Below are 26,690 nucleotides of genomic sequence, written 5' to 3'. Positions count from 1 at the left end.
GACTGTGTTTCGACACTCCCGGCATAAACTCTACCTTTTAATATGTTAAATTACATTCATAGTTTGGCAGTAATACAGTCTCACCTGTTTACTGGATTTGGTCACATGACATTCGCACGTTGAGCCCCCTGTTGATAAATTCATTTGACAGCAGGTGGCAGTACAGGACAAAATGGCTGACCCCTGAGATGGATTAAAAAAAAAGGTTATACAATACAATTTAATTTAAAAAGCAACAGCTCCATCTGTTATGAATATGTATATATATACGTATATATATACATATATATATATATATATACATATATATATATATATATATATATGGATATATAGTATTTTTTATTCAGACTTCAAATTTTGTTGGCACACACAAATGACACGAGCGCAAGATGTATATATAACAAATTTTAATACGTCAATAGAACAAGAATTGATAAAATGATTTTTTTTTTTAAAAAAACAACCGTTTGGGTCTGTTGGTGTGACATTTAAAAGCAACATCGGGGAAGTGAGAACTTGCCATGTGAATGCACCAACAACAAAATAAAAAACACTTAAAAATATTGCCTTATGGTACGGACATGACTAAAAAAAATTTTTTTTTTTTTACTTAACTACATGGACTTTCCGACACTTATTAAAAAAACGTAATATAATAATACCCATTTGGTCGACTTAAGAGGTTGTTTACAAAATGTTCAGTCAAAACAAAAAGGGAAAAAAAGGCATTTGAAAAAATATTCCCTCTCAGGTTTGGCCACCAGAAAACATTCTGACCTTAGAAATGATAAAGGAGGCATAAAATATGAAAGTGAGTGAAGTGCCTAAAATAGTTGAAAGATTTGATCACATGCAATCGGATGGAAGAATATCTGAATGGCTACAAAAGTCCACACAGACACTATTTCTTTTAAAAACACGTGGCATTTGTTCCTCATGTGGCTACCAGCCAGTCCGCCTCTGCGACAAAACGTTGTAAAATGCATACCAAAGCACTAGGGGGCGCCATAATCCCACACTGATTTTAAAAGTCTGAAAAGGGGGATTGATCTTTTCATCCAACTGGATAAACTAAACATACTGGAATACTAATACATACAAAAATTGTAAAATTTGCCTTTCATTTGAAACACAAAATAAATACATTTAGTTAATTTATCATTAATTACACAACAGATATTTTCAAATACGAAAAAAAAAAAACGTTTTGTGAGGTGGTGTGTATTTTATGAATAGATATTTGGTGAAAAAATGTTTAATTTCACCAGAAGCAAGACAAAAAAATGGTAGAGAAAGTTTGCTGATTATATTTTATATGATCATTATTACCTGGGAACAACGAAACTGTTTTACATCTATGCGTAAAATAAAATCTGTTTTCTATCTGTGTGCCCAAAAAAATGTTTTGAAAGAATATTTCATTGGCCTAATCGCATAATTAGTTATAGTTATTTTCAACTCACGATACAAAAGGCTTATGTGCTTGCAATTATTTTTAGATTGTCAGTCATTGAGGTCTTTTAATCCGCAAAAGTTGACAAAAGGCAACAGAACTCATTGAATATTTTTCTGAATGTTTTTTCTCGTTTTCTGAAAAGACTGAAAAACAACTTTGGCAATTGTGCTACTCGGCTTGCGATTTGTGTTTGTGTGGCCTTTTATGTATTGTTTTTTTTCTACAGGACAACTCCCTACTGTACAGATTTTTTTTTCTTTACCAGTCACCCAGAAAAGCAAGCGACGCGAGTCACGTGGCCGACAACTTGCGTTTGCCCAGGGCCGTGGCAGAAGGGGGGCGAGAGGGGCGCTGATGTAGTTGTTGTTGCAAGGGGGGTCCGCGGGTGAGAGTGGCGGGAGAGGGCGGCGGCGTGGAGTCTACGGCACTTAAATGTGAACAAGTTGGGCTCGCGTAGCCTCCTCCTTGAATGTAGCGAACGCACTTTTTCTTCCTCCTAAGGACAGTCACAGACAGTTATCTGGGAATAAACCCGGATGGCACAACGTCAATAACCAAAGAAATACAACACAAAAAAATGTACATGTACAACACGCACTATGTGGAAAAACTAGATTAATTGTTTTTTTTTTTTGTTAACAACAACCTTCCAATTTTTATGTGTATATGTTTAGTTTTGCGAACAGTTTGTTGTGTCTGCCTTTATTGGTGTGTGTGGTTTTTTTTAACTTTGTTTTACTAAATGAGAATTTGCCCTACCTGGAGAAGAAAGGTTCAGTAAAAAAATCTCTATTATATGGCATATGGAAAAAAATTATAGTGGATTATGTTTTTATTGACAGTTTAATTTAATTTCCCTCTTTAAAATAATTGCCATCAAGACTAGTTATCGACTTTCTGAGCTGAATTTGCATCTAGCTTAGCATAGAGGCTAGGAGTGTTAGCATGGCGTGAGTACAAGTGGAAACAAAGGTAGTATTGGCCTTGTTAAGCTAACGTGCAAAGCTAACAGGGATTGTATTTTAGTAGGGAGGGTGAGAATGAGCATGGGGGGGTGTTTGGGGTGGTGGGTCAGGTGGTGAACGTCGTGACGGTTTTACACACCTGCAGGGACCGCACCAATTTGTCTGCTGCTTGAGGCCAAAGCGAGCTCGACATTTCTTAGGGGACCCGGGCTCTGAGCCGCAACAACGACAACGAAATAACGGAGAAACGACCAAGAAGATCAGCAAAGCGGCACAGGAAGAAAAAGATAAAGAAGACGAAAAGGCATCAAAACGGCTGCCGTGGAAAAAACGTTAGTAGCAAACACACAAGTTAGTCAGGGCATTTCACGCAGAGCGGGAAAACAAGCTGTATCAAACCTTTAGCCAAGCAATATTATAATAAAATGAGTTAGTAGGTTAGTTTCTTGGGTGACTGATTTGACCTGTCACACAGAGGTCAAGACAGCCGCAAAAGATTTCACACAAAAGCACAGCATCTCACAATCATATTATTTTGTTTGTGTCTGGTTTGAGCGATATTAGAGATATCAAAAATATGATGTTTAAGATAAAGCGCTAGCGTAGCATTATGTCAGTGTTGCTATATACACTATAGTTTAGTATAAGCAATGTTGTGTTTACCTTGCTAGCACTAGCGAGTTGACAGCTAAGCTTCTCGCTCAATTTCACACGACTGCAAACTCGTTAGCATTTGTACCTGTGTTGGAATCTTGCTGCTTCTCCCTTTTTCTCCTCTTTTTCTTTCCCTGCAAGAGAACAAATTTGAAGTGACTCACTGGATGATAATAGAAATCATTCAATGTGAATATTGAGTTTAAAAAAAATTCAAAATATGCTAAACATCTGTCACGTTTGTAGCGACTTGCGCTCGTTTACAGATCGCCACGCACCGGTTATTTTGTTAGGTACACTGGCACAATCAATAGATGTCCCAGTGTGTGCTGGTAACCATAGCAACATGCAAGCCGCCGCCGCCCCTCGCGAGGAAGGAAGCATGCGGAGGGAACGCCGTGCGGCCGTCATCGTAGATATTACCCACAATCCCTTTCATGCACACTGACGTATTGGCCCTGGCCCCCCCATCACAGACAAGACGAATCCCTACCCAATCGGCTTTACTCTTTTCACCTGCCGCCTCCTGCAACAGGTCAACAGCACACTTAGCGCAACACGTGCTGTGCTACCATGCGCGTGTGTGTAAGTGTGTGTGAGGAATAAGACGGGGATGATGACGATTGAGACGTGATGGCGGTCTTACGTAATTGTCGCGTGCGGACCAGGTGGGGTACAGCTGCATGTGAAGTTGTCTCTCCTTGCGTGCCAGCTCGTAGTACTTGGCCTGCTCCTCACGTGTCAACGCGTGCCACTACACACACAATGACTCATGTCAAACACGGCAATCACCGTAATGACCACAGGGGGGAGGACTTTATGGCTCGAGATTGAAATGATAGAAAAAAACAGATGAGTAAAACAAACACTGTGGCAAATATGAGTTTACCCTTCGTCCGAGGATCTGGTTGATGGCGGCGCTCTCCTTGAGCGTGCACTCCGCGATGACTTTGGCCCTCATCTCCTTCATGTAGAGCATGAAGGCGTTGAGCGGCTTCTTGATGACGGGCTTCTTGGGTTCCTTCTCCCGCTTAGCCTCCACATGCGGCTTCCTGAAAAGGGAAATGCAGACTTGAGTGTGCTTTATAGCGCCTCCTATGGTTGTAATGTTGAATTACCTCATAGCTGCAGTGATTGATTTTTGAAGTTGTTCCCAACACTATTGGATTCGAGTGTGCTACTTACGCGTACATGCCTCTGTCGTAATGGTCGTGCTCCTGCTTGCCTGAAGGGGGCACGATGGCGGGGTGCGGGATTCCCGTGGGGTGCATGCCTGATGGGCCCAGCATCAGCGAGTGAGAGAACCTGACCACAAAAAAAAAAACAAAAAAAAACAATCAAACACAATAATACTGATCATGATAATGGAAGCCAAAGAGATGAGCCAAGAAGCGTGACACAAGGTAAACAGCAAACAATGAAGGACCACGTTACCAAAAAGTGGTAACACTCATTCATTTTGGTTATTTTTACTAACCAAAACTTTTGAAAAGAATATGCTGTATGTGCAATGCTAGCCTAAGTAGAGAAAAGCAGCAACAAAGACAAAGCAACACAGACAAATGAACAATAATTAGAAAAGAATGGTCATAATACAAATGAATTTTGTCTTTTAAAAAGGGTGAGGTAGCAACTCAGAAAAGAATACAAATCAAAAATGATACATCTATTGCAAAAACATTTTTAAAAATCCTCATCACAAACGTCTTAAAAATGATTGTTTGTTCCATTTTAAACTATTCAGAAAAATGTTTGATTTTTTTTGTTCTAACTCAATAATTGACATTTTTAAACTGAAAGAGCTAGCAAAAAAAAAAATCTCAGAATAGCAAAAAAAAAAAAATCAAACTCCTCAAGCAACTGCAATTAGATGATCCCTAAATGAGCAACATAACCACGAGGGAGACGTCCTCATCGATGCTACTCTTTTGCTTTGGGCGCCAGAAGTGCATTATTGCATTAAAGAAGGGATTTCCCATTTTCCCTTATTTCAGTTGCTTTAACTTGTAGCGAACTCTTGAGTCATCATCTGACCTCATGCTTGTCTGAAACAAAACAGCACACAGGCGACGCTTGCGACAAATAAAGCACTTTGGCGCCACATTGGACTGTCTTGAAAGAGTGAAAGCGGAATGAAATGACACTTTAGCAGGCGAGCAGCAACTTGCAATTATTTTTTTTTGAAGGTGGGGGGGGATTTTTCTTGCAGCAGATGTGGCTACCTGCTGCAGTACCTGGAGTAGGACGAGGCGGTGGGAAGGTTGGAAGGGAAGGACTGTCGGAAGCCGCACGTTGACAGAGCGGCGGGGTACGCCGTCTGCTTCTGCCTACCACAGCACAACACAACCACAACACACAAGCGCTTCACTTGCCTATTTCACTTTTTGTGACTTTATACCCTGAATACATAAAATACTAAAAAAAAAAAAAAAAAACAGGTAAATCAGTCAAATAGGACATGGAAATGTGATAATATTTGCAACGTACATCAGTTTGAATATTTAAAGGATGTTTGATGAAACTTTTTTTTTCAAACCACTATTAAATTTTTGATACTTTTCATTTACAAAATTTTATTTTATACAATGACCAAAATTTGTGAACTTTTTAAGGGGGATGATAATTTGCCAATATGCCAAACTGCCGCAATATAGCGCCAACTACTGCCAAGGAGGACTTAATGTTTTTTGTGTTAAGCATCGGTTGAGAATTGATTAGCAAATGGTGAGGGTGTTTATTTATTTAGCTTTAGCCTTAATTGCACAAAATGCTAGCACAAAATGCAAACTGGATTTCTTTGTTGTGTTTTCATTTGGTGTGTTGCTAGAGGTTAGACAATAAGAGAAAGGTATCCAAGGAACAAATCGCGTGTGTGAAAGAATCTTCTGGAGAATCTAATTTGAAGCTGTGAAGCATAGAGAGCCTCAGCGGGAAGATCCGAGGGGGGTCACCGTTGACAGCTGCGTGTCACTGTGAGGCACGCACGCTCGGCTGGTGTGTGGTGGGGTGCAGGCCCGGCAGCCTTTGATATGTAGCGGACCCCGCCTCCCTTTACAAAGGTTTTTTTTTTTTCCTTCCAACGAATACACTCACGCGTAACGTCACACACCATCAAGATCATGACAACAGGCAAAAGTTCCGTTTGGGATGAATTCACGATTTGGGTTTTAATTGAGCTAACATTTATTTACATAAGTGTCACAAAAGCGTAAAATTGGGTTTTGGACTGACTAACTTGTTTATGTGCTTCTGGTAATGTGTTTATTCTAAAAGTCCAAGTTGTTTATAAAGCCAATGAAATGCTAAATATAATGAAATATGTGAATCAATTATAAAACAAACGAGAAAAGATGATATATGTTCTTCCAGTTCAAAAGACAATATGCTAAAACCAAGAAGCTAATCCAGGCTAATCTGCCAAACATTTGGGAGTACACAAGCGTCAAATTGTCACAATAGGACATGTTTGACATTTCCACCAATCCTTCGCTTCAAATCAAAAACATCGTACAAGGCGCCAGAACAAGACGATCATCCGGATTAAGGCAGATTAGTCGTCAATAATTCCTCAGTGAAGACTACTTGTCCGACAAAGATAAAATTGTTGCCGATTAGAAATACTATATCGGAACAAAGACTTCATTGGATATTGTGTGTCATGTTTGACAGAATTCCTAAACAGCTCCTGTAGTAAATAATTCATAAATCAAAAGAGGACTGACCTTTAACAGAATTTAGTAAATGAGATAAAGAAAACGATCAAACAAGATAGTAAATAAATAAATAAATCTAAAAATATGTCGTAAATAAAATGGTACATACTTCACTAAATTATCTAGTAAATAAACACAATTTAAGAAAAAAAATTACAATTTCTTAGTACTGATTTTTTAATTTTTTTTTAATTTATCTCAAAACATGACTAACCTCTCTTTCTCAAAACCTTTTGTATTTCAATTTTTCATCTCGCTGTGTCATTACACAGGTTTCAGTTCTGTGTATAATAAAACTTCAGTTTCGAAGACATTAATGTGTCATCTGACTCGTTTTGATGACTCTATTTAATTACGCTTTTATTTTTTGATCACAACTACCAAATTAGCAGTGACTCGCCTTTATAAATCAAACAAAAACGCTAAAAGTTTGACTGGTGTTTCTATGAGTGCAGGATGAGTTCAAGTCACCACCAGAGCAGCGTAAAAAAGAGCTACTCCACTTTGAATAAGGTCACCGTAAGTTCACAGTGGAGTCACTCACAGGTAGTGTCGCAATGTGTGTGTTTTTGTGTGTGTACATGACACTCACCAGCCCATGGAGGGCGTGATCTGTCCGACACCGCCTGAAGGGAGAGGGTAGTATCCTGAAAGGTCCTGGGCTTGGTGCCTGTGAACGCCTACAGGCACATACATACAAAAGTACACAACAAACACACACAATTAGGACAACTACATACGGTATGTACTTAATTATCTCTTTTAAGCACATCATTAGGTCGGTTCGGTGGCCCCATTAGAGCAATCAGTGCTATTAGCAGTATGGGAACCTCAAATTAAGCACACACAAAAACACACACAGTGCGTATTACACTGTGTGTGTTTAAAAGTGTGATTATACAGAGGTTTACATCTACTGTAGCTTTAAAACGCACTCACAAATGCTCTGTGAAGACATTTAATTGTATGACTCAATTGATTTTATTGGCCTCCACAAACATAGGTGGCGCTAGTCATAATTTCAGCTTCTTGTGCTGAAGAAGGAAATCTCTTTTTGGGGAGTGTTGCAGGCACAGTATTTGAATTAATCTTGGGTTTGAGGAATACAAATTAATCACCTGCTTTTATACATCCCAGGAGGCGGCCATTTTACTCTCTCCTGCCACTAAAAATGACATCATAGTGCCAAAGGGCACAGCTTGCGAATGTCACATGACTGAACTCAGAAAACAGATGAGCGATGAGGAAAAATATTCACAGCTCGGGCGACCATTTTCAGCTTCTTCTTGTTCACACAGTAAATAGTGTTGGGTGTCAGCGCAGCCCTTCAAAGGAAGTCATTTGTCAACAGACAGCAGCTAGCATTTAGCCAGGCCCCGCCGTGTTTGCTAAGCAATGTTTGCCGCGCAGGAATGCCTGCAGATGACTGTAATTTAGACCTTGCCTCCGGGTGAGGGGTTGTGGGGGGTGCCAATTGGGACCCCAATAATGACGGAGACACAATAAAACGGGGACGGCGTCTGAGTCAGTCGTCTCCCATTTTGTCTCGGCCGACATTTTCTTAGGTCTGTCCGTCTGACCACGCCCTCATCTTCGCACCTCATCATTCACAAAAAAAATAAACACAAATTCTTCTATCAATGACAACAGCGATGACATCACTGATGATGTAACAGCATGCCAGGGCGAGGCGGCGACTAATACGTGCGGTGAGGTAACTTGTTGATTCCGAGTAAAAAATGATGTGAGATGGTGTGAGAAAGGTCAGAGGTTTTCATCCAGGTGTTGTGTGTGTTTCTGTGTGTGTGTGTACAGGTGTCTCAGTCTGTCATTAAGAGCTGAGTCACTATGTTCGAGTCATAGACAAGGTGTGTCTGTTTCTTTAGTAAAAGTGGGTCTGTATGGGAAAAAAAAGGGGGATTCCAGACACACAAGGCGCCCGATCGCCCGAGGTGTGTTCGTTTTATGTCCCGCATGCACCTTTTACGGATATAAAGCTCATCTTGTGCAAGGTGGGCGGTCCCGTTGCTCTAAGAACACCCCAAACATTGTGAGTACACACAAAAAGTTAGTCCTGAGAGACTGGAGGAGTCACAGAAAGGCAAGGAAGTGGACTACCTGGTAAACATTCATGGATTAAACATTTGATGTGACTTTGTGTGTGTATTGGTACCCGTCTTCTGACTCATGTCGGTCGGCATGTGCGGCGGGCTGCTACCGAAGTGCTCGTTGCCGTAGGGCAGCAGCGACGTGAGCGGGTGCATGCCGTGGGATTGCTGCACCACAGACACCTTGTTGGACTGGAACAACACAAGGAGAACAATCATAAGTCATCAAGGTAGATTTAATAGCAGCTAATTGCGGTGAGAAACAAAAAGACAATGCTAACAAAAATCGTTTAGCGATACGTCGGCGCTAACACCCGATTTGTGTTGTTACGTCGCCACGAAAAATCCTAAAAGCGTGCTGGCGCGCTAACTTTAGCGCACATCTGTCACTGCGGCTTCTCTTTCACGTGCTGAGCTCGTTTCGCCAAAGGAGAGAAGGGGGGGGGGGGGGGGAACGTCCCGCCTGTGCGTGCGCGTTTCCTCGCCGTAATTAGCCGCCCTTGAAGTGGCTTCCAGAGCGCCTTCCGCTTTTTCCGAACGCGCTCGGGGGAGGCGCTCGCCCCAACCCCGTCATTATCGGACCGCTCTGTAGTTAACCGAGGAGAAATCCCCGCTCCTCACCTCACATACACACACGACATACACAATGAACATAAACTTAGGTTAGCTAAAACAAGTGTGCACTCGTTCAAAACTCATACACACAATGGACTATATTCATCGTCACAAGTCACTAAATCTAAATGTCGAGGTCTATGTCGACGAGCAAAGGCGGGAGTGACTTGTCATTCATTCACAAGTCTCACTTTATAACTTTTCAAGCAAGTGCAAAGTTTCTGCGGAGGGGAAATAAAAAAATAAAGAAGAGGAAAACCGAGCAAGTTGCTCAATCACAACATATTTTGTTGTTGTTGCAGGACTCGAGATGATGGCAGCAAACTACACATTAAACAGATTAAAAAAAAAAAAGTTTGTTTGTTTCCACTCCCAGTTGAAGTTTACTGTAACATTGAACATAAAACCTAGTGAATTACATGGTGTGTTTTCAAACAAACCACATAATGTTACCTTACCAAAGCCTGCTAGCTTAATGCTAACATATTGCAAAATGCCAATGACGGGCTAACGAAACCACCATCAATGTTGTGATGTTATTATTTTTTAAACAGTGGATGGTTCCACATAAAACACATCAATATGTGGAAATAGAAAACTAAAAAATAGTCATAGGCAAAAGCGACAAATATTATTGAGCGGTTGTGACCGTCTTTTGCATATTAATATAAATTGCAGATATTTCCACAATTGTGAACAAACCTTTAATCTGAGTTGAAGCCCTTTATTTTTAATTCTGTAAGGCAATTTTACGATCTTTTTTTTTTAAATATATATATATATTCAGGCAACAAAACAGTGGGGGGCAGCCACTTTCTTTTAATGTTTCATCTTTTCTAAAAGGTGAGATTAAAGACACTCGGGCCAGTGGAGGACCAAAGAGACTAGTGTTTTAATTTCCGCTTTTAATGGAATAAAAAAAACAACTAAAGAATACATTAGTTGCGTGTGTGTGCGCTCTTTAGCATGTATTTTCGCATGCGTGTGTGTCGCATCAATCCAAACAAGTGCAATGCGAGCTGACATTAAGTGTCACACTGAGAGCGGAGGAGTGCACATAAAACACTCGCGACAATACCAACATGACTCAAAGAGGCCTTTCAAGTACACACACACACACACACACACACGGGTAACACAAACACACGTATGCATTTTACTGACACAAACCAATTAATGATCAAGTAATTGCTCCTTTGAAGTCATTAATCTTTGATATCGTCGGCAAACAGGAAATGTCTTATTTGTTCCACTTCCTGTAACACGTTTTGTTTTGAAACAGAGATTTTAGGAGGTGCGGAAAGCAAATTTGGGATTTTGAGTAGGCTGAGATAGGGATGAGGGTCGGGACTAGGATTTTTTTTTCTTGCTTTATTTACCCTCAGCCACCCACCCCCTTCTAAATCTGGAAGTCATTGCCTTCTCCAAATGAGAGCCTTGCTTGACATCAAAAGCAGGACTGCCGTAACAGTGCAGCCATGTTTTAAAAAAAGCAACACCCCTCCTCACCGCAGACCCCCGAAACCAACCCCACCCCAGAAAAAAAGCCCACACCCCCCAAAAACTGTTTTCTCTTCTTGAGACTCTGTCACATCGAAACACCGCAAAACACAGTAAGATTATTACAGATTTTTGTGTGTGTCAGCTGTCAAACTTCGCAACCAAAAAAAGTGAATACAATGGATTAAAATGTAAATGGATGGATGGGAAATTTGAATGAGAATAACCTTTTAGGGAGGGATTTTTTTTTTTTTTAAATATCCCCGATTGCGATGCCGTCTCATGATCGAGATGACTGAGCTGATACTCATATTGAAGACCCGTAACCGCAATTAGAATTTCAAAAATTTGAGCGGCTCCAAACACCTGCAATAACATCTACTCCCATTGCCTCTCGGTGGTGGTTCAAAATTGCCGCAAGCGGTTTTGGCGTGTAGCCTCAAGGGTGATTTGACGCTCCTCTTCCAATGGAGCAGCTGTTCCAAAATATGACTTTAATTTAGGATTTGGGAATTTAGCCGTCAAACTTGCAAAAAGCCCTTCGCTGTAGTTGGGCTGGCTTCAATTACAGATCAGAAATGTCTCGTATCGAGCAGACGGTTTGAGGATCTGAAACGGGATTAGAGTGCAGACACGAGATTGGCAAAAACAATTAGCTCCCGAGTCCCCGCGCCTCCGAATTGTGAATTGTTTGTAACCGAGGGCCTTCCTCGCATCCGAGGCGGGAGGGAGAAGGTGGGGGGATGTGGGGTGGTGGATTTCCTCAGCCCGTCCAGATCGTATTACACAGGCCCGAAGGCTCTGATGTGGCTTCAGACAGCGAGCGCAAAACCAAAAGCCCGCAACCGCGCAGCAGGGCTCGGCACTCGGCCTCGTCCTGCGGTCGACTCTGAGGAATATTTTTGAAAGCTCAAATGTATTCCAAACTAACCCCCCCCCCCCCATTCCATCTCTCCATGGATGCTGCGCTGTTTGAATGTTGGCAGCGAGCTCATGACAAGTTGTTCCGATGGGATAGCACGCAGGATTTAGATGGTCTTCAGTTACGGGCCCAACATCTGGTGCGGGAGGTGCAAACGGCTTTCAGTTTGGAATCGGTTCTAGAATTCATTTTCTAGTTGTGCTCATCGAGATCCGATCAAGTATAACTCGTCGGCCCTCTTTTCGCACTTCACCGTTTTAAAGCTACAGTCACGGATTAGCGCTAGCTAATGAATTATGAACTACAACAATGTTTTATCTCAATGTGGCTTGAGATTTAAATTACAACTCTCCTTCTTACACAATATTCGTTTGCGCAAGGGCACACAAATGGACTTGAGATGCTAACGTGTCGTGAAAAACAAACATGTCCGCCTTTTTATCCTTCACATCAATTAAAGCCCTTTTCCAATGGCGAGCTCTTGTTCTTTATTAGCGCAGAACCTTCTTGCCTCTCTCATGGAGTTTCTCTTTAATCTCAGGGAAATGCTTTTGCCATTGATGCGTCTATTGATCTGATGTTTGCGCCTGAACGCTTTTATCTCCTTAGTCTCAAAAGGGGGGGAAAAAAGGCCTAGAGTTTTAGGCTCTTGCGGATTTTGCCCAATGAGGACTCAAGATGTTTTCTAGACATTAACACATTTTTGTTAGTCTTTGCAGTAGTTATCAGGCATCTCTACGACACCTGTTATTCAAGTGCATTACTCGAGTAGCGTCTGTTGACGCTAGCGTATATTATTCCGTCTCTTTTAACACTTTGCTAACCCAAGAATCGTCACGTGTTTCTGTCAATTATGACTATAGATATTTTTCGGACATTTTAGACCGTCCTTAGAAACAAACTATCTTCCCGTTTGTCATCAGGCATCATAACGGACACCTCGGGTCCTCTCGAAACCGCACACTCGGTAAAGTAGTAAAGAGAGAATGTCATTCAGGAAACATTTGAGTGAAAGTTGCCTACGATTGCATATTTCAAATGAACATTAAAGCTAAGAATGGACGTATTCTCATTAAAATCCGTGAGTAACCTGCTGGCCTCGTGTTTTTCCATAAAGCGGCGTCCCAGAACTGGACCGCAAGTGTACTAAAAATCTCCTCCCATCTGCTTATAAACCCCCAAAAAAGTATACTTGAATCCAACGTTTTAGCTGGAGGGCAAAGTTTTCGGTGTGGCATGGCTCCATCGGACTAATCCAAGCGCGGCGACAAAGGGGGGGTGAAAGGAGGGCGCTACCATCCAGCAGACCGCGAGTGGACTCGGTCCAAATCCTTTGCGAGGGTTCGCCGTCGTGTGTCCGACCGCAACGCCGCACGTCGAAGAGGTCATCTGTCAACACTGGCCGCTGTGTGTATTTATATATTTGTACCGTATGTGCCCGTTTGTGTGTTTATAAGACATTTGTTTTATTTTAGTCTCTGGAGGAATGTACCATCTGACAAGAGCAGACATCTTATTTACTTGATTGTTGCTGTCTGATAGCATGGCCTTGCACATTTGAGGGTTTGCGTCCAAGCCCGGTGTGGTAGCAGCTTCGGTTCTGCTATCGATCATCTGTAATAATCACGCAGCGGCAACTTCAGTGTGTAATTATCTTCCCGAAATAGAAGTGGTAGGCTCTGCTGAGAGACCTTTTGCGGACCTTTAAGTACAGATTTTTATAGCTGTCACTGTTCGGGGGGGAGGGAGAGGGGCGCAGAATGAGAACTTCAGGTAAAAAGAAAAAAAAAAAATCAGGAACTTCACTGAAGTGAGTTTTAATCATGGATAAATGGTTGATTGGAATTCTGATGGATAGACAAGTGGCAGATTTAGGAAGTTCGGGTTAGGATGGGTAGATAACGAGTCGGATTTAGTGGGGAAAGGTTTGATTGGTTTGTGTGGTTGATGGCCGATGGAACGTTTGTTGTATTGGAAGGGTGGAAAGATTGATAAGGTGGAAAGATGGGCTTGGACAATTTATACACACTAAGTGTACTTGTTATTAATTTCTTCCATCACCGTCGTCCACATCCATCTGTCTATTTCTAGAAACATCTGCTGTTTGCGTCTGCGGCTACAGAAATTGTGTGCTGCTGATTCGTAATGTAAATATGCGGTATTAGTGCGCACAAATAAACACGCGCATCGCGTTTTCAGCCGGCGGGCTTCGCGTCGTCACCGAGCCGTAATTGTTACCACACGGGCCGAGTGACTAACCGTCACCGGCAGCCGATATGGGAATAATCAGAGACAGACGAAGCGCATTGCATATTTACACATACGAGCTACCAATCTGCTTCCATGTGTGTGTGTGTTAGCTTCGGCCGCGTACGTCCACTTAGCGCTAGTCCAAAAAAACAAACACGGTGGCCAACCAGAAAAACCCGACAAGGTCTCGGCGGTGCGACAAAGCCAAACCCAAAACGTCCTTTCTTTCTTTCTTTCTTTGCCGCCTTTGCGAAGCCAACGCTATCACTTAAGAAGCAGGAGCAATTTTGACTGTGACGTAGAAAATCAATTTTTAACTACGCAAAAGTTATATAATTGTTTCATTTATTGTGGATCTTATTTGACGTTTTTTAAATGAAGTGACAATTTAACACCACCTCTGTTTACTTTAAAATAGGATAATTTTCCAAGCAGCGCAACAGGAGTTTGAATGAAGATTACACAGCAACTGTAAAAGATGCCATTTTGTTTTACAGTTACATTTTCCCCTGTAGCTCAGCAAGTGAAAATTTTCCATTTGCGGTACGCGAGTCGCAAGTGTGCATGTTTGTGTGTGTGTGTGTAGTTCAGGTGAGGCTTGTATTTTCCGTGGTGAACCACAACAAACTATACAAAGCGAGCTGCACCTCGGAGCACCCTGGCTGCCAAGAAGTATAAAATTTATACAAAATCAGTTTTTGCTGAATCCCTCTTTTTTCAACAATCATTAACAGGCTAGTTTGTTTTAAATTTTGCAATCAAAATTAACTTTTGAGGAACAATGTCATCAAGGAAATTATCGAACTTGCGGCAGTGAAATGGTTAAAGGTGTTGTAAAGGTGTCAAGGCGCGACTTTCGACACCGGCTGTGGTTTTTTTTGTCGTAGCACACTGCGGTTAGCTGCTAGCGCCCTCATTGTTTACTTCCGACTCCCATCCGAGTGACCCTCACTGTACTCTGGGGTCTTCTTCCTGCTCTCTTTACACTCTATCTCCCATCTTTTCTTGTTTTGTTTTCCACTTTCTTTCTTTTCATTTCACACAATGTTAGCATGTGTGCCACCTGCGCTTGAACACGCCTCACCGTCACGGTTGCTCCAGTTTTTCATCCGCCCTAACATTGCTCACCGCTGACTGCAACATGCAAATAGGAAAATCATCACGTCTTAGTTTTTAAAGTACAATATGTTCAAATTTATCACCACTCCCAAAAAAATTTGCATTTCGGGCCAGTATTTGGTCAGACTATGTCGGCTAAACCATAATCATTCATATTATGTCAATATAAGACACACTGAGCATACAGTAGCATCTTAATTTTTAATTTTTTTTTCCATTCCATGGATGCAATGAATGTATGTTAGTGTGTCACGGAGAAGAATGACCGTGGCGGTAGATGAAAGCGGACGGCGGGTGGCCCGTGCGTGATCGCAGCCATGTGTGGCGGCGCGCTTCATGCGGCCGCCGAGGCTCCGGCTGGTCTGCGACGGCCACGTGGGCGGAGAGAGGCGAGGATGACAACGACGACGATGAACGTTTGGATGAAGGAGAGAAAGAAGTGGAGGTTTCATCTGGTATGGACTATTTTTAAACAAGACTATTTTAATGGTACACACCCGAGTGAGGATGATGATTTGGGTGTGGAGGCCAGATGATCGATCAAAATAGATCGCACAAAAATTTTTTTTCTTTTGTACTTTAGTCAATAAATCCATAAAAATATAATCATACGGCAGGGTAAATAATCCTGTAATAAAATCCACAGGATTATTTTTAGGCTTGTTTACTTATAATTATTATATTAAATATTTTGAAAAGTGTTGAATTAATCTTTATACGTATTATAGTTGATTACAATTAGTGCTACATATTTGATATAGACTTGTTTTTTGTTCATGTAATCCAGTTGCTAACAAACAAACAAACCGGATCCTAACATTTTATTGATGTTGTTTAATCATCATCATTATGTCACCTTTTATGAAAATAAAAAAAAAATAAGCACCACTTCCTCACAAAACACGCCAACACCTGTTTGCCTTGCCCTTCTTCCGGAAAATAAAAATTACAGGTATAAACACCCAGAGGGTTAATGAAGGCTTTTTTTGTCACCCCGTCTTTTGATAACTCTTCGACTGTTTTTCGCCCTCCTCTTTTCGGAGATAGTCGGAAGCCTCGGCCAGCCGCCACTTCAAAGCCGCACCGACGAATGTTTGTGACTTCATTTTGCTTATCTACAATGCACGTGTGTTTACCTCTCGGGCGTTATCATTGTAAAAGGTAGGATTTTGAAGTCAATGTTTAAAAACACCAGGAGTGGTCCTTTTTTGTAAGCAAGAGGAGAAATGGTGCCAAGGATAAAAAGTTTTCTGACTATAACTCACTTCGGCAAAAAAAATATCGAGTAGCAATCGGACGGAAAACTGAAATGCTAACCAAAATGGCTAACTTCCTGTTTGCTTTGTGGCATGGTTTTTGGAGGCTTTTTTGTGGGTCAACTCAAGATAGACATGCCCACTAAATGACAAATTGCTAAGTGAAAATGACTTTGGGGGCTGAATTTTACCGCCAAAACATTTCAAGGGGATTTGGTGAAATTTCGCCGCAATGTTTTGCCCACCTGCAATAACAAAGTTCATATGACTTTCTCAGGTTTCTTTTTCCAGTGTCGCTGTCACTCGGGGATTGCATATCACTCAAAATCAATGGCGCTCTGGTTTGGCCAACTCAGAGATCGCCTTTGCAAACAACAACATTGGGCCAAAACCTCACGTGTGACCATCAGCCGAAGTCGCAAACAAACAAGATCAAAGCGCACGCTTGTTAGCGATTAGCGGACTTCCTCGCGATGACATACACGATCAAGCGCACGCAAACACACGTACTATCAAACAATCTTGTCACAATTAGCAAGCGGGCACATCTTGATCTTAAAAAGTGACATTGTGAGTGCCCGTGATTCATGACCGCTTCTTGCTTTTATGTTCCCGCTAACCTCGACTACAAAAAAATAATAATAATCATGTTTAGAGATATGTATAATTTGCATTTTTTTTTCTTTTTTTTAAATTGCCTGTCTGCAAATTTGTATCTGATTATTTAACACGGTCTGGCTTAAATATAAAATTGGCAAAAATGTAAATAAAAATAAAATAAATGCATTATTTACTATAATAGGACATTCAAAACTGATGTACTACAGAAGTATTTACATTTCTCATTTTCAGGTGTTATTTACTGATGAGTTTGGGAAAATACAAAAAACATTAAAACATTGAAAATATGGGAAAAAAGTCAAATCAATCCAATTTAACTGAGGAATTAAGTAAAATGGGGTTTAAAAATAGTATAATAAATGCAAATTTATTGAGAAATTAAGGAACATGTAACTTTATTTTCTCAAAACAAGAGCCTGGTTGATTTTGAGGCTGACTTACCGTTGGCGACACGGAGCCATTAGGTAGGTAGGGGTCGGGCAGCATAAGGAAGGGGTACCCGGGGTACCCGGACGTCTTGTACACACCGCCATCTTGCTGCTTGGACGCTGCGGGACAAACAAACAACAAGTTAGCGGAAACGAAAGTCAGTCGTGACCCAATTTGGACTTTTTTTTTTTCTCTAGTTCCAAATATGTACCTTGACACTGTAAACAAATAGCGGATTTACAGCATCACTGCTTGACAAGTCAAGTCTATTTTAGTGAGATTAATGAATTGTAATGAACAGAAGTTTCAAAAACTACATTAAAAAACAAGTTCAAAATGTGAAAAACAAATCTACCGTTCCTTTTCTCGATCGTGAATGTTAAGCGTTAATTTTTGAATAATTAAAAACGACAATCAATAGAGCGACTTCCACTTTTCCATTCCTGCACTTTTAGCGACATTAAATGATAAACCTCATCAGCAAACAGGATCGCCATGCAAAACATGTCACAGCAAGCGGACACCGGCGCTAATGCTAGCGTCATGCGTTTCAAGTTGGGGCAGGACGACTAGTTAGTCTATCAGTAACTAGTTCCCCACACAGAAAATCAAGTTATTTGTTGTTAGCATTGTGTTGAGTCTTCCTCGTAAATCTTTATTTGTGTTGACAGTTGGCAACTGCCACTCCTGACACCTGCAGGACTCGAGTGGAACAGCAACAGCTGCTAATGTCTGCTACTAATATCTGCTAATGTCAACAATCAAAAAATAAATAAAATAACATGCCATCTGATGGCGTGACCTATGCTGCATACCTGAAACAGGAAACATATCCCAATTGGATCTGTATTCCTACTGTTCCATGTCAAACAAGTTTTAAGACTAAAACAAAAAGACAAAACAACAACAGTGCAGTGACATTACATAAGTCAACAAACATATAATTAAGCATTCCTTGGGATTTAGTTTGGTCATTTTGTGTGATTTGACACATTTTGTTACTTTTAACCTGCACGTGTAAATCCTTAAAGACGCAATGCTCCCAAATGCAAAACGAGTGTTTACAAGTGTTGTTAGTTACGGCATGTTAGATCCTTTGACGTGTTACATGCATCGCCTGGCCTCTTCCTCCTCCTCCTCTTTCTCAAGTCTAGATGTTAATTTAAATCTTTAAGTCATTGTTCTACATTTTCTAAGTCACTAAAAAGTGCATTTGGGCCCAAAATCTGCCTGCTTTTATCAGGTAGACAACTTGGAACTTGTCAAATTTAGTTGAGAGGAACTGAAAGGGAGGAGCAACAAACGATTAAATTTTTGCGAGAATTTGTGGTTGTCTATTCGATGTAAGTACGATATTGGTTTATTTAAAACAATCCAGTCAGCGGCTTGAACTCAGTTCAGTAACTTTTTAGCCAAAAATTGGACAGTTAAATTCCCTATATTGTGTTAAACACAAATGCATTGCAATGTAGCGGCTAGCAAAATAAGCTAAACTCACACTGCTGACATAAAAATGAGAATTAACTGGATTTGAGTACATATTTCAAGAAGGGGTGTTTAACTCTAAAATTTTACTTTTGAAAAATGCAAAACTCAACTCTTTTAATATGTAAACAACATAAAAAGTCTCAAATTAAATTCAAATTGAGATTATTTACTGCAGTAATTCTAATACGTTTAATTGATAAATTTTAATAAATGCCCAATAATATCGATAATCAACAACCCTTAGTCATGGAAGCACCTTAAAAAATCTCAAATTTAATCCATATGTGCATTGAGACTCATTGAATGGCCTAGGGGGGGAAATGCCTGTTGTAGTTAATGGGAAAACTGTATAAAAAGCTAAATATAATGCTAATTAATGAGATTTCCGATCATATTTCAAGAAAACGCTATTTATCCATACTTTTAGTTTTAAAAGGTCAGAATCCGACTCCATCGATATGTAAACAAATTATAACCTCTCAAATTCGAGACTCAACGTGTAGCTTTACAGATTGGGATGTCTTTTTTAAATAGTTAGTTGTAGGGAAAAGCACATATAAGAGAAACAAGAGTATTTCATCGTGAACGGACGCCATTAGCACATGCGTGGCCTTAAAAAACAAAAATTAAGTAGCAGACGATCGACATTTTTTACAGCGCCCACCTGGAAGCTTTGAAGTCGCCGCCGCCGAGCAGCACGTGCCCCAATGACCAAAATACTTCGACACGCTCGATGAAAAATTAATTTATATCGCCCCGATAAACACGAATACTCTCACTAAACATAAAATACAACACTTTAGGGGGTCTCCTTACCGGCGTCGAGCTGCTCCCTGTGTTTGTCCGGGAAGCCCCTCTGCTGTTCGGCCGGCTGCCCCCGTCTCACCGCCTGGAGGGTGCGAGAGTGAAAAAGTAGGATGTAGGCTGATTAAAAGTGTCTAAAAGTGAGTCGGGAGTGAACGAATTACACCACGCATCCCTTCGTGTTGAGGAAATGTAATAAAGTGTGAAAAGAAAGTTACAAAATTAATAAGGGAGAGAAAAAAAAGCACCCTACCGAGGAGGCGCCGTTGCCGCCACCGGGGCCGCCGCCCGGGCTGTGCTGGTGGATCTCGGACTCGTTGACTAGCGACGACTTAAGGTCTGCCAGGTCCTGTTCGGTGAAGGCGCACTCCTGGTGGACCTTCTCCTCCTGCTCACCTTCGTCTTTGAAGGCGATCATCTCGTCGGTGGCTCCCAGGTCGTCCCCCCCATGCTGAGGCATGTCGACGTCCGGGGACACTTTTCGAAGTGCGTCCAATAAAGTAAAAACCAAGAAAAAGTTGGAAAAGAGACGTCAAATCTGCGGCGTTGTCCTCTTAAAGAGTCCGGAAGAATGAGAGGGAAAGTTGTTCCGTGGCGTCCCGCGGCCGCCTGGAGGACTGATGTTCTCCTGCAAGAGTGAGCAGGACAAGACGAGGACCCCCGACATCAAAGGGAGCCGCCGGGGTGATTGGCAGATCCGATGACTCGTGTGTGTGTGTGTGAGCGAGATTGTTTCTACAGAACTTCTTAAAGAGACATCACCATCTCGTCCTCGAGCATAATTCATGACTACCAGGGGCGTGTTCACGCCATCAAATATTGAGGGCTCCGGCCAGCCCGCCAGCATATGCTGCATTCATGAAATGGGGTAAATCCCCACTATTTTGTATTATGGCATCTTTCATTGAAAATGGCAGCTTGCTTCATTCCATTGTTTTTCAATAATTGTTGCGGTATTAAAAAAAAAATACATTTATAGTGCCAGTCAGTAATATACTGATTTTTCGCTATTCGCAGGCCAAGCCTCTTCATGAAAATAGTAAATATCCCACTTGCATATGTAGTTCAATGCTCAAACAAAACAACAACAAAAAAACATTGTTGCTTCCACGACCCAGACGTTGCTTTCAATTAAATAGGAAATGAAAAACACGGGTGCTAACCACTCCCTTTAAGCTGCCTTCAATAAAATAGCAAATGTCACATCTGAATCTGTATAGTCAAATCAAAGTACATAACAACAAGCAAACAAGACAATTACCCACCACTATACTTCCACTACGCTTACGCTGCGTTCAATAAAATAGGAAATGATGGGTTCCTAGGTTTCACCCTTTGCCAGCTTGACTATAAAGCGGGTTCTTGCTTTGCCAAAGCGTGTCCCTTTTGGCCCAAAAAAAGTGTTCATTTAGAAGCGCCGGGCAGGAGGACGCCATGCGGGATGTTGCGTGCCAAACAAGAGGGCGTGGCGCACCCGGCATGAATCTGGCCCCCATTTTGTATGCCGCCTGACTTGATGTCGAGGAGGGAAAGGAGATGGAAAAACACACACAACAGTTGAAAGTTGCAAAGTCGTTCCTTCCCCTTTTTGTTGCTCCCTGTGCCGATGCATTTTTAATGCGCTTGCTATTAATTGAGAAATATTCATACGCGACACTTAATCGTAGGCCGAGTGATGATCTTCAGCTGTGCAGCAAAATTAAATACAAACAGAAAGACGAGCAAGCGTCCATTTGCATAAAGCTGCATATTTATACAATATCGCTGGCGCATATTAATACAAAGATTAAAAGGCGCACTTGCAATGTATGCAAATCTAAATTATGAATGACTTGTTTAAACTCCTTGTTTATTCGCCTTGATTAAATATAGACAGATGTTTCTGTCCGCAGAGACCCTCGTGCGTACTTTTTTCCACAATACGCCCCCTGGAGTGTTAGAAAATAATAGCAGACGGTCTTATTCTTACGAAATCCAGCACGGCTGTTCAGCATGACATGTGAATCAACAAAGAACAAACAGGGCGGTAGTCGGCCATTTTTGTTTGAAGTTAGCATAGTTCATAGTTTGCATAGCGTCAACGTAATACCTAAGTTATGGTATTCGGAAGTTAGGCTGAGTCGTGAATTCATTTCTGAAAAAATTGTGAAAAATTTGACTGGTGATTGAACTTTCTACAATGAAAACAGAAAGGTGCTAGCAAATAGCTAGCTACTAAAGCTAGCTAGTTACTAGCTAAGTAAATAGCTAGCTACTAAAGATAGCTAGGTACTAGCAAGCTAATGTACTAGAACTGAAAAACTAAAACTGATTTAATTGATCAAATTGGTGGTGAAATCTGAAATTTGTCACCTCTTGGAAGAATTGCACTAATTCATCTTTTTTTTTCTTTTAGATGAATCACAGCGGGTTTAAACATTCCGCTACATTTAAAAAAAAAAGATTACGTGTTATAGTGTTCCGTGCTTTTCGAAAGCAACATGCAGGCACAACATTAAGGCAAAGTAATGAAATCATGTCCTCTCATTGGGGTTAAGCCACATCCAAGGCAAACAGCTCTTAACTGGAACCACTTGTGTGCTGTTTTATTGCCCACTCGCCGGTGCAAACATGTCCTTGAAGGCATCACGCAGACAACAAGCACGACACATGCAACCAGCACAAATCAGACATTTAAAAGTGCAAATGTAATGTATAGCAGAAATTCCTCCACCTATTCGGAATAAAATGGCGCTACCCCCGTCTCCATGAACCAGAAAGTGGTTTGCAAACATTGGGAATCAATTTTTCACTTTTGAAGAAGTCAAAGTGTCCCGATATATTTGTCTATATTGTCTAAAGTTGCTGTTTTAGGAGTTGCTAACGAGGCACGGCGGAGCCTCGGCGGGCGTGTTTGTGTTGACGATTGCGATTGATTCGGTTTCTTCACCTCGTCGTCGTTAGAGGCTTATCAAACATTTATGAGTTGCGATTGCGGATCTGCGCGGGGCTCTGGGGCGGAAAACAACAAACAAACACAAGAAGAAACATTTTGGAAAATATGATGGTGTTGAAGGAGCCACACATAAATTTGGGGGGGTTCAGTTAAAGGGAGCCTCGCGAAACAAACGTGAAATATAGAATTATTGATATTTTTAATTGATCGTAAATGAATATTTCGCGGCGCTATTGAGTTGAATTTCTTTTTGTAAAAAAAAACATAACATTGTCTGACAAAGTAATAAATTACATTTATATTAATATAATAAATATACAAAAGTAAATCATCTATCGTTTTACCAAAAGTTCACATGAGTGCACCATGCAAAGAACCATCACAACTTGACCTTTCGGTGCACAGGTTAACGTGCCCTACACACATGTACACACACATGCACACAAAGAGTGGGGGGTGGGGTTGGGGGGGGTCATGCAGTAATCTCAGGCAGGAAACAAAGGGTCTCGTTAATGCAGAGACTAGCCGGGGCCTTTGATGTGGATCCAAGCCATTCACGAACCCACAAGTACCCTCACACACTCACACACTGATTTAAGGTAAACTTGCTATGTTGTAGCATGCAATGCTATTTAAAGCACATGTTAGCAGCTATGCTAACTGTCTGTTATCAGCCTGGCACCTCCATGCCGTGCAAGCCGAAACTAGTAGCTGGCGTTTTGCAGCACGACAAACAAGAGGGAGTTACGCGCACGCTCAAAACGAGCCTCCTCGACTTCTTCTGACAGAAGGCGGGTGGCTCTTATTAAATGTGGCGTCCACAGTGGTCTCTTTCTAGTGGCAAAGGGCCCCGCAGATGACTGTCGGCCCGCCTGATCTGGAATCAGTTTGTTTCTGCGGCAAAGCGCCCTGATGTGGCCAATGGAAGGATGTGGATGCTGATGATGGATCATTGTTTTTTTTTTTTTGCTGTGTAGATGTGTGTATGTGCGTGCGTGTGTAAAATTGTTTCCATGCTTGGCGGTGAGTAGGAAAGATCAAGGATGCTGCACACACTGCCGTTCAGACAACCAAAGCGTATATATTCAGTTGACTTCAATGGAGAAAATATTATTCATCAATCATGGATGTAAAAAATGCAAGTCTGAATGCATCCCATAGTCGCCGCTAGAAAGCTCAATGTGTCAGTTTTGGACATAACACTGGCAGAGGCGACGATACTGCTCTCTAGAGGTAAAAGGTGGTTCATTTGTATTTTTTTTTAATGTATTCTTTGTAATAGTGATCAGGTATAAATTTATTTAAACGTTTAAAAAAATAAAAATTAATGTATAGCAATTGACATTGAAAAATTTAGAATTGGGGAGAATAAATCGAAAAATGAATTTAAAATTATTATTATTTTTTTTATAAATCTACCACACTCACCACTTTTTGTATTTAAAAAAAAAAAAAAAGCATCGTTATTGTTGTAAAAGTGCAACTAATGAAGTGTCCAGTCTTGTCTCAATTCTTTTTAAATGATTTTGGACCCAACCCAAAAGTTTCACATTGAAAAATTTACAATTGGGGAGAATAAATCTAAAAATGAATTTAAAATTAAATATTTTTTTTATAAATCTACCACACTCACCACTTTTTGTATTTAAAAAAAAAAAGGCATCATAATAGAGCATTATTATGGTTGTAAAAGTGCAACTAATGAAGTGTCCAGTCTTGTCTCAATTCTTTTTAAATGATTTTGGACCCAACCCAAAAGCAGCTGCTCGGCCGTCCGCACAAAGCACAAATATAATCCAGTGGTGCTACTGGGATGTTTGTGAAGGGGGGGGCTGGGCTGGTTCAGTTTTGGGGGGGGGGGTAATTACATTAATCCAAAACAAATAAGCTCTTGGCAGACCTTAAAAGAAGACACAAGCATGTGTCTTCTTCTTCTTGTGTCCTCCAAACCTCCGACTTTGATGTTTTTTCTTCTCCTTTGGGCTCTCGACTTGGTTTTCCCCCCCTAATCTTTCACCACTCTATTTTTTAGATCAGGTTGACTCAAACTCAATGAGAGGATTCGAAATTAAAATTGAAGCAATCGCTCAAAATCAATAATCATTTTTAAAATTGAAATTTGGACTCCAATGTCCAAATTTTGTTAATTGTGACTAGCTGAGCGTTAAAAATCTACAGAATGAACGTTTTTTTTTAGAATGCTGACAAAAAAAAAAATCAACAAATTCTGAAGATGACAACATCTAAAACCGACACAGGCGCTCAGTGGCGAGAGACGTCCGCTTAATCTTACAAACGTCCCTTCCCACAATATATCATCGGTCAAAACGACGACCATGATCATTATGATGATACGCTGAGCGAGCGCTGCAATTAGTTCTGACAGAGCAGCTTATAAGCAGCTGTGGAACACAGCGGAATGACTTAAATACACGTTTGTGGTAATAAAACCAGCGCCAAGCCATGAAAATGACCAACGTATGACAAAACTGTAATTTATCAACCTTAAATAATTATACTTTATGATCTAATACGAAAAGTACTCAGAAATCTTCAACCTGTCCACTAGGTAGCGCTATCACATTCAAACTAAAGTTGACTTCCCAGAAGAAGCCGTTCCTGACAGTTAATCATTTAGTACAAATTCAAATTTTAAAATGAAAATTCTCATTGTTATTTTGTGAACAAACTAGATATGATGATAGTGTACCTAATAAAGTGGACGTTTTTAAGAGGCATTCAAATGCATGCAAAATCCGAATGCGAGGCCTCACCTGCCAGGTGTAGAGTCGAGTCGTGAAATTGCAAATTTCCTCGCTGCTCTGTGTCTCCGGGCGGGTCGTCTCGGGTCGAGATACCACACTGCCACTTTGATGTTAGCGGGACACCTGAGGGGGGCCGAAACGGAATAAATTACTCAATTATTCCCGGACGTACGCCGAGAGGCTCCACGTGGCGGTTTAATAGTTTCAGATGAAAAAAAAAAATACACAATAAAACTAAAAACACACATGTAGCTTCCATTTAGGATGAGTTAGCATGTAGTGCATAGCTTCCGACTGTTGCTTTGGTGGTTTCGAATTTAATCGATAATTGGATATTATCGAAAAAAACATCAGATGATATAATATTTATAAATCCATGTAACTTCTATATGCTCCTCAGTAAAGTCACATTTGTATTATATCAAGAGTAAATCAATAGTGGCAAGCCCAGGAGAGTTGAAGCACATTTAAACAAATAAATAAATCTTTTATTTGTTTTGCTGAATGTGACGATGACATGCGGTCGACATTGCCGGGAAAAAGAGCGAGAGCGGCGTCCTTCCTGTCGCTAAATCAGACGCCGGTGAAAATGTCACGGCGGTCTGAGTTGCATCGACTCTCACTCAGCTTGTGGGAGGTTTTTATGTGATTGCAGATAGTGAATATGTATTTTCCATTTATGAAGGAAACGGAGATGGTTAGGTAGAGATGTGAAGATAAGCTCGGCTGCACCTGGAGTCTTTTTTCTTTTATGGAAAGTGAGGCGGTTGTGAGATGAAATTAAAGGTCATTGTTTCCTTCGTAACAGAAGAATTTAATAGCAATGAATTTTATTCCTAGAATGGCTGGAAAATGTAATCAACATAAAAAACATTTTTTGGGAAATATTGAAAATATTTTTGGCTTATTTTCAATCAAATAGATTTTTTTTAAAAATTGGACTTTTTGAGGCAATTTATTTAATTTAAAGGCAAAAAAAAAAACCTCAGGAACTATTTTGAAATATTTTTATTTATTTATTTTATTTATAAATTTGAGTAGGTGAGTTATTAATCACACGGATTAACGTTCTTTTGCACGTTTTTAG

The 26,690-nt window shown here is 40.8% G+C and overlaps 1 protein-coding gene across 14 annotated transcripts; it reads right to left on the bottom strand.

The window, feature by feature from the left end:
- Positions 1-73: 73 nt before the first annotated feature.
- tcf7 (transcription factor 7) lies at positions 74-25,719 on the bottom strand. Of its 14 annotated transcripts, XM_088399288.1 has the most exons (14): positions 25,613-25,719; positions 20,157-20,531; positions 19,916-19,988; positions 17,624-17,730; positions 8,965-9,091; positions 7,384-7,471; positions 5,301-5,405; positions 4,264-4,383; positions 3,968-4,130; positions 3,725-3,832; positions 3,572-3,604; positions 3,164-3,212; positions 2,564-2,636; positions 396-1,955 (listed from the first exon to the last, which is right to left on the bottom strand). In XM_088399288.1, the coding sequence occupies exons 2-14, from the start codon at positions 20,361-20,363 to the stop codon at positions 1,751-1,753; spliced, it is 1,458 nt and encodes a 485-aa protein (XP_088255414.1). In that variant the 5' UTR covers positions 20,364-20,531; positions 25,613-25,719; the 3' UTR covers positions 396-1,750. The 14 variants fall into 14 exon arrangements, with proteins under 14 accessions (XP_088255420.1, XP_088255423.1, XP_088255414.1 ...); XM_088399289.1 differs by lacking the exon at positions 25,613-25,719 and having other exon boundaries at positions 5,313-5,405; positions 20,157-21,400; XM_088399295.1 differs by lacking the exon at positions 25,613-25,719 and having other exon boundaries at positions 1,812-1,979; positions 20,157-21,400.
- Positions 25,720-26,690: the final 971 nt, after the last annotated feature.

This window comes from Syngnathus floridae, chromosome 15 (genome assembly GCF_059516105.1).
Source record: "Syngnathus floridae isolate MCC-2025c chromosome 15, RoL_Sflo_1.0, whole genome shotgun sequence".
NCBI classification, from domain to species: Eukaryota; Metazoa; Chordata; class Actinopteri; order Syngnathiformes; family Syngnathidae; genus Syngnathus; species Syngnathus floridae.
This window is presented reverse-complemented; position numbering and strand designations above follow the sequence as displayed.

Bases quoted from the DNA above. Each gene is read 5' to 3' on its own strand.
- tcf7 (XM_088399288.1), bottom strand. From the start codon at position 20,363: ATGCCTCAGCATGGGGGGGACGACCTGGGAGCCACCGACGAGATGATC. The intron at 4,384-5,300 runs GTAGCCACATCT...TTTTGTGGTCAG, and splicing joins TACTCCAGGTACTGCAGCAG to GTTCTCTCACTCGCTGATGC. The intron at 3,213-3,571 runs GTAGGGATTCGT...GTTCTCTTGCAG, and splicing joins AAAAGAGTAAAGCCGATTGG to GGAAAGAAAAAGAGGAGAAA.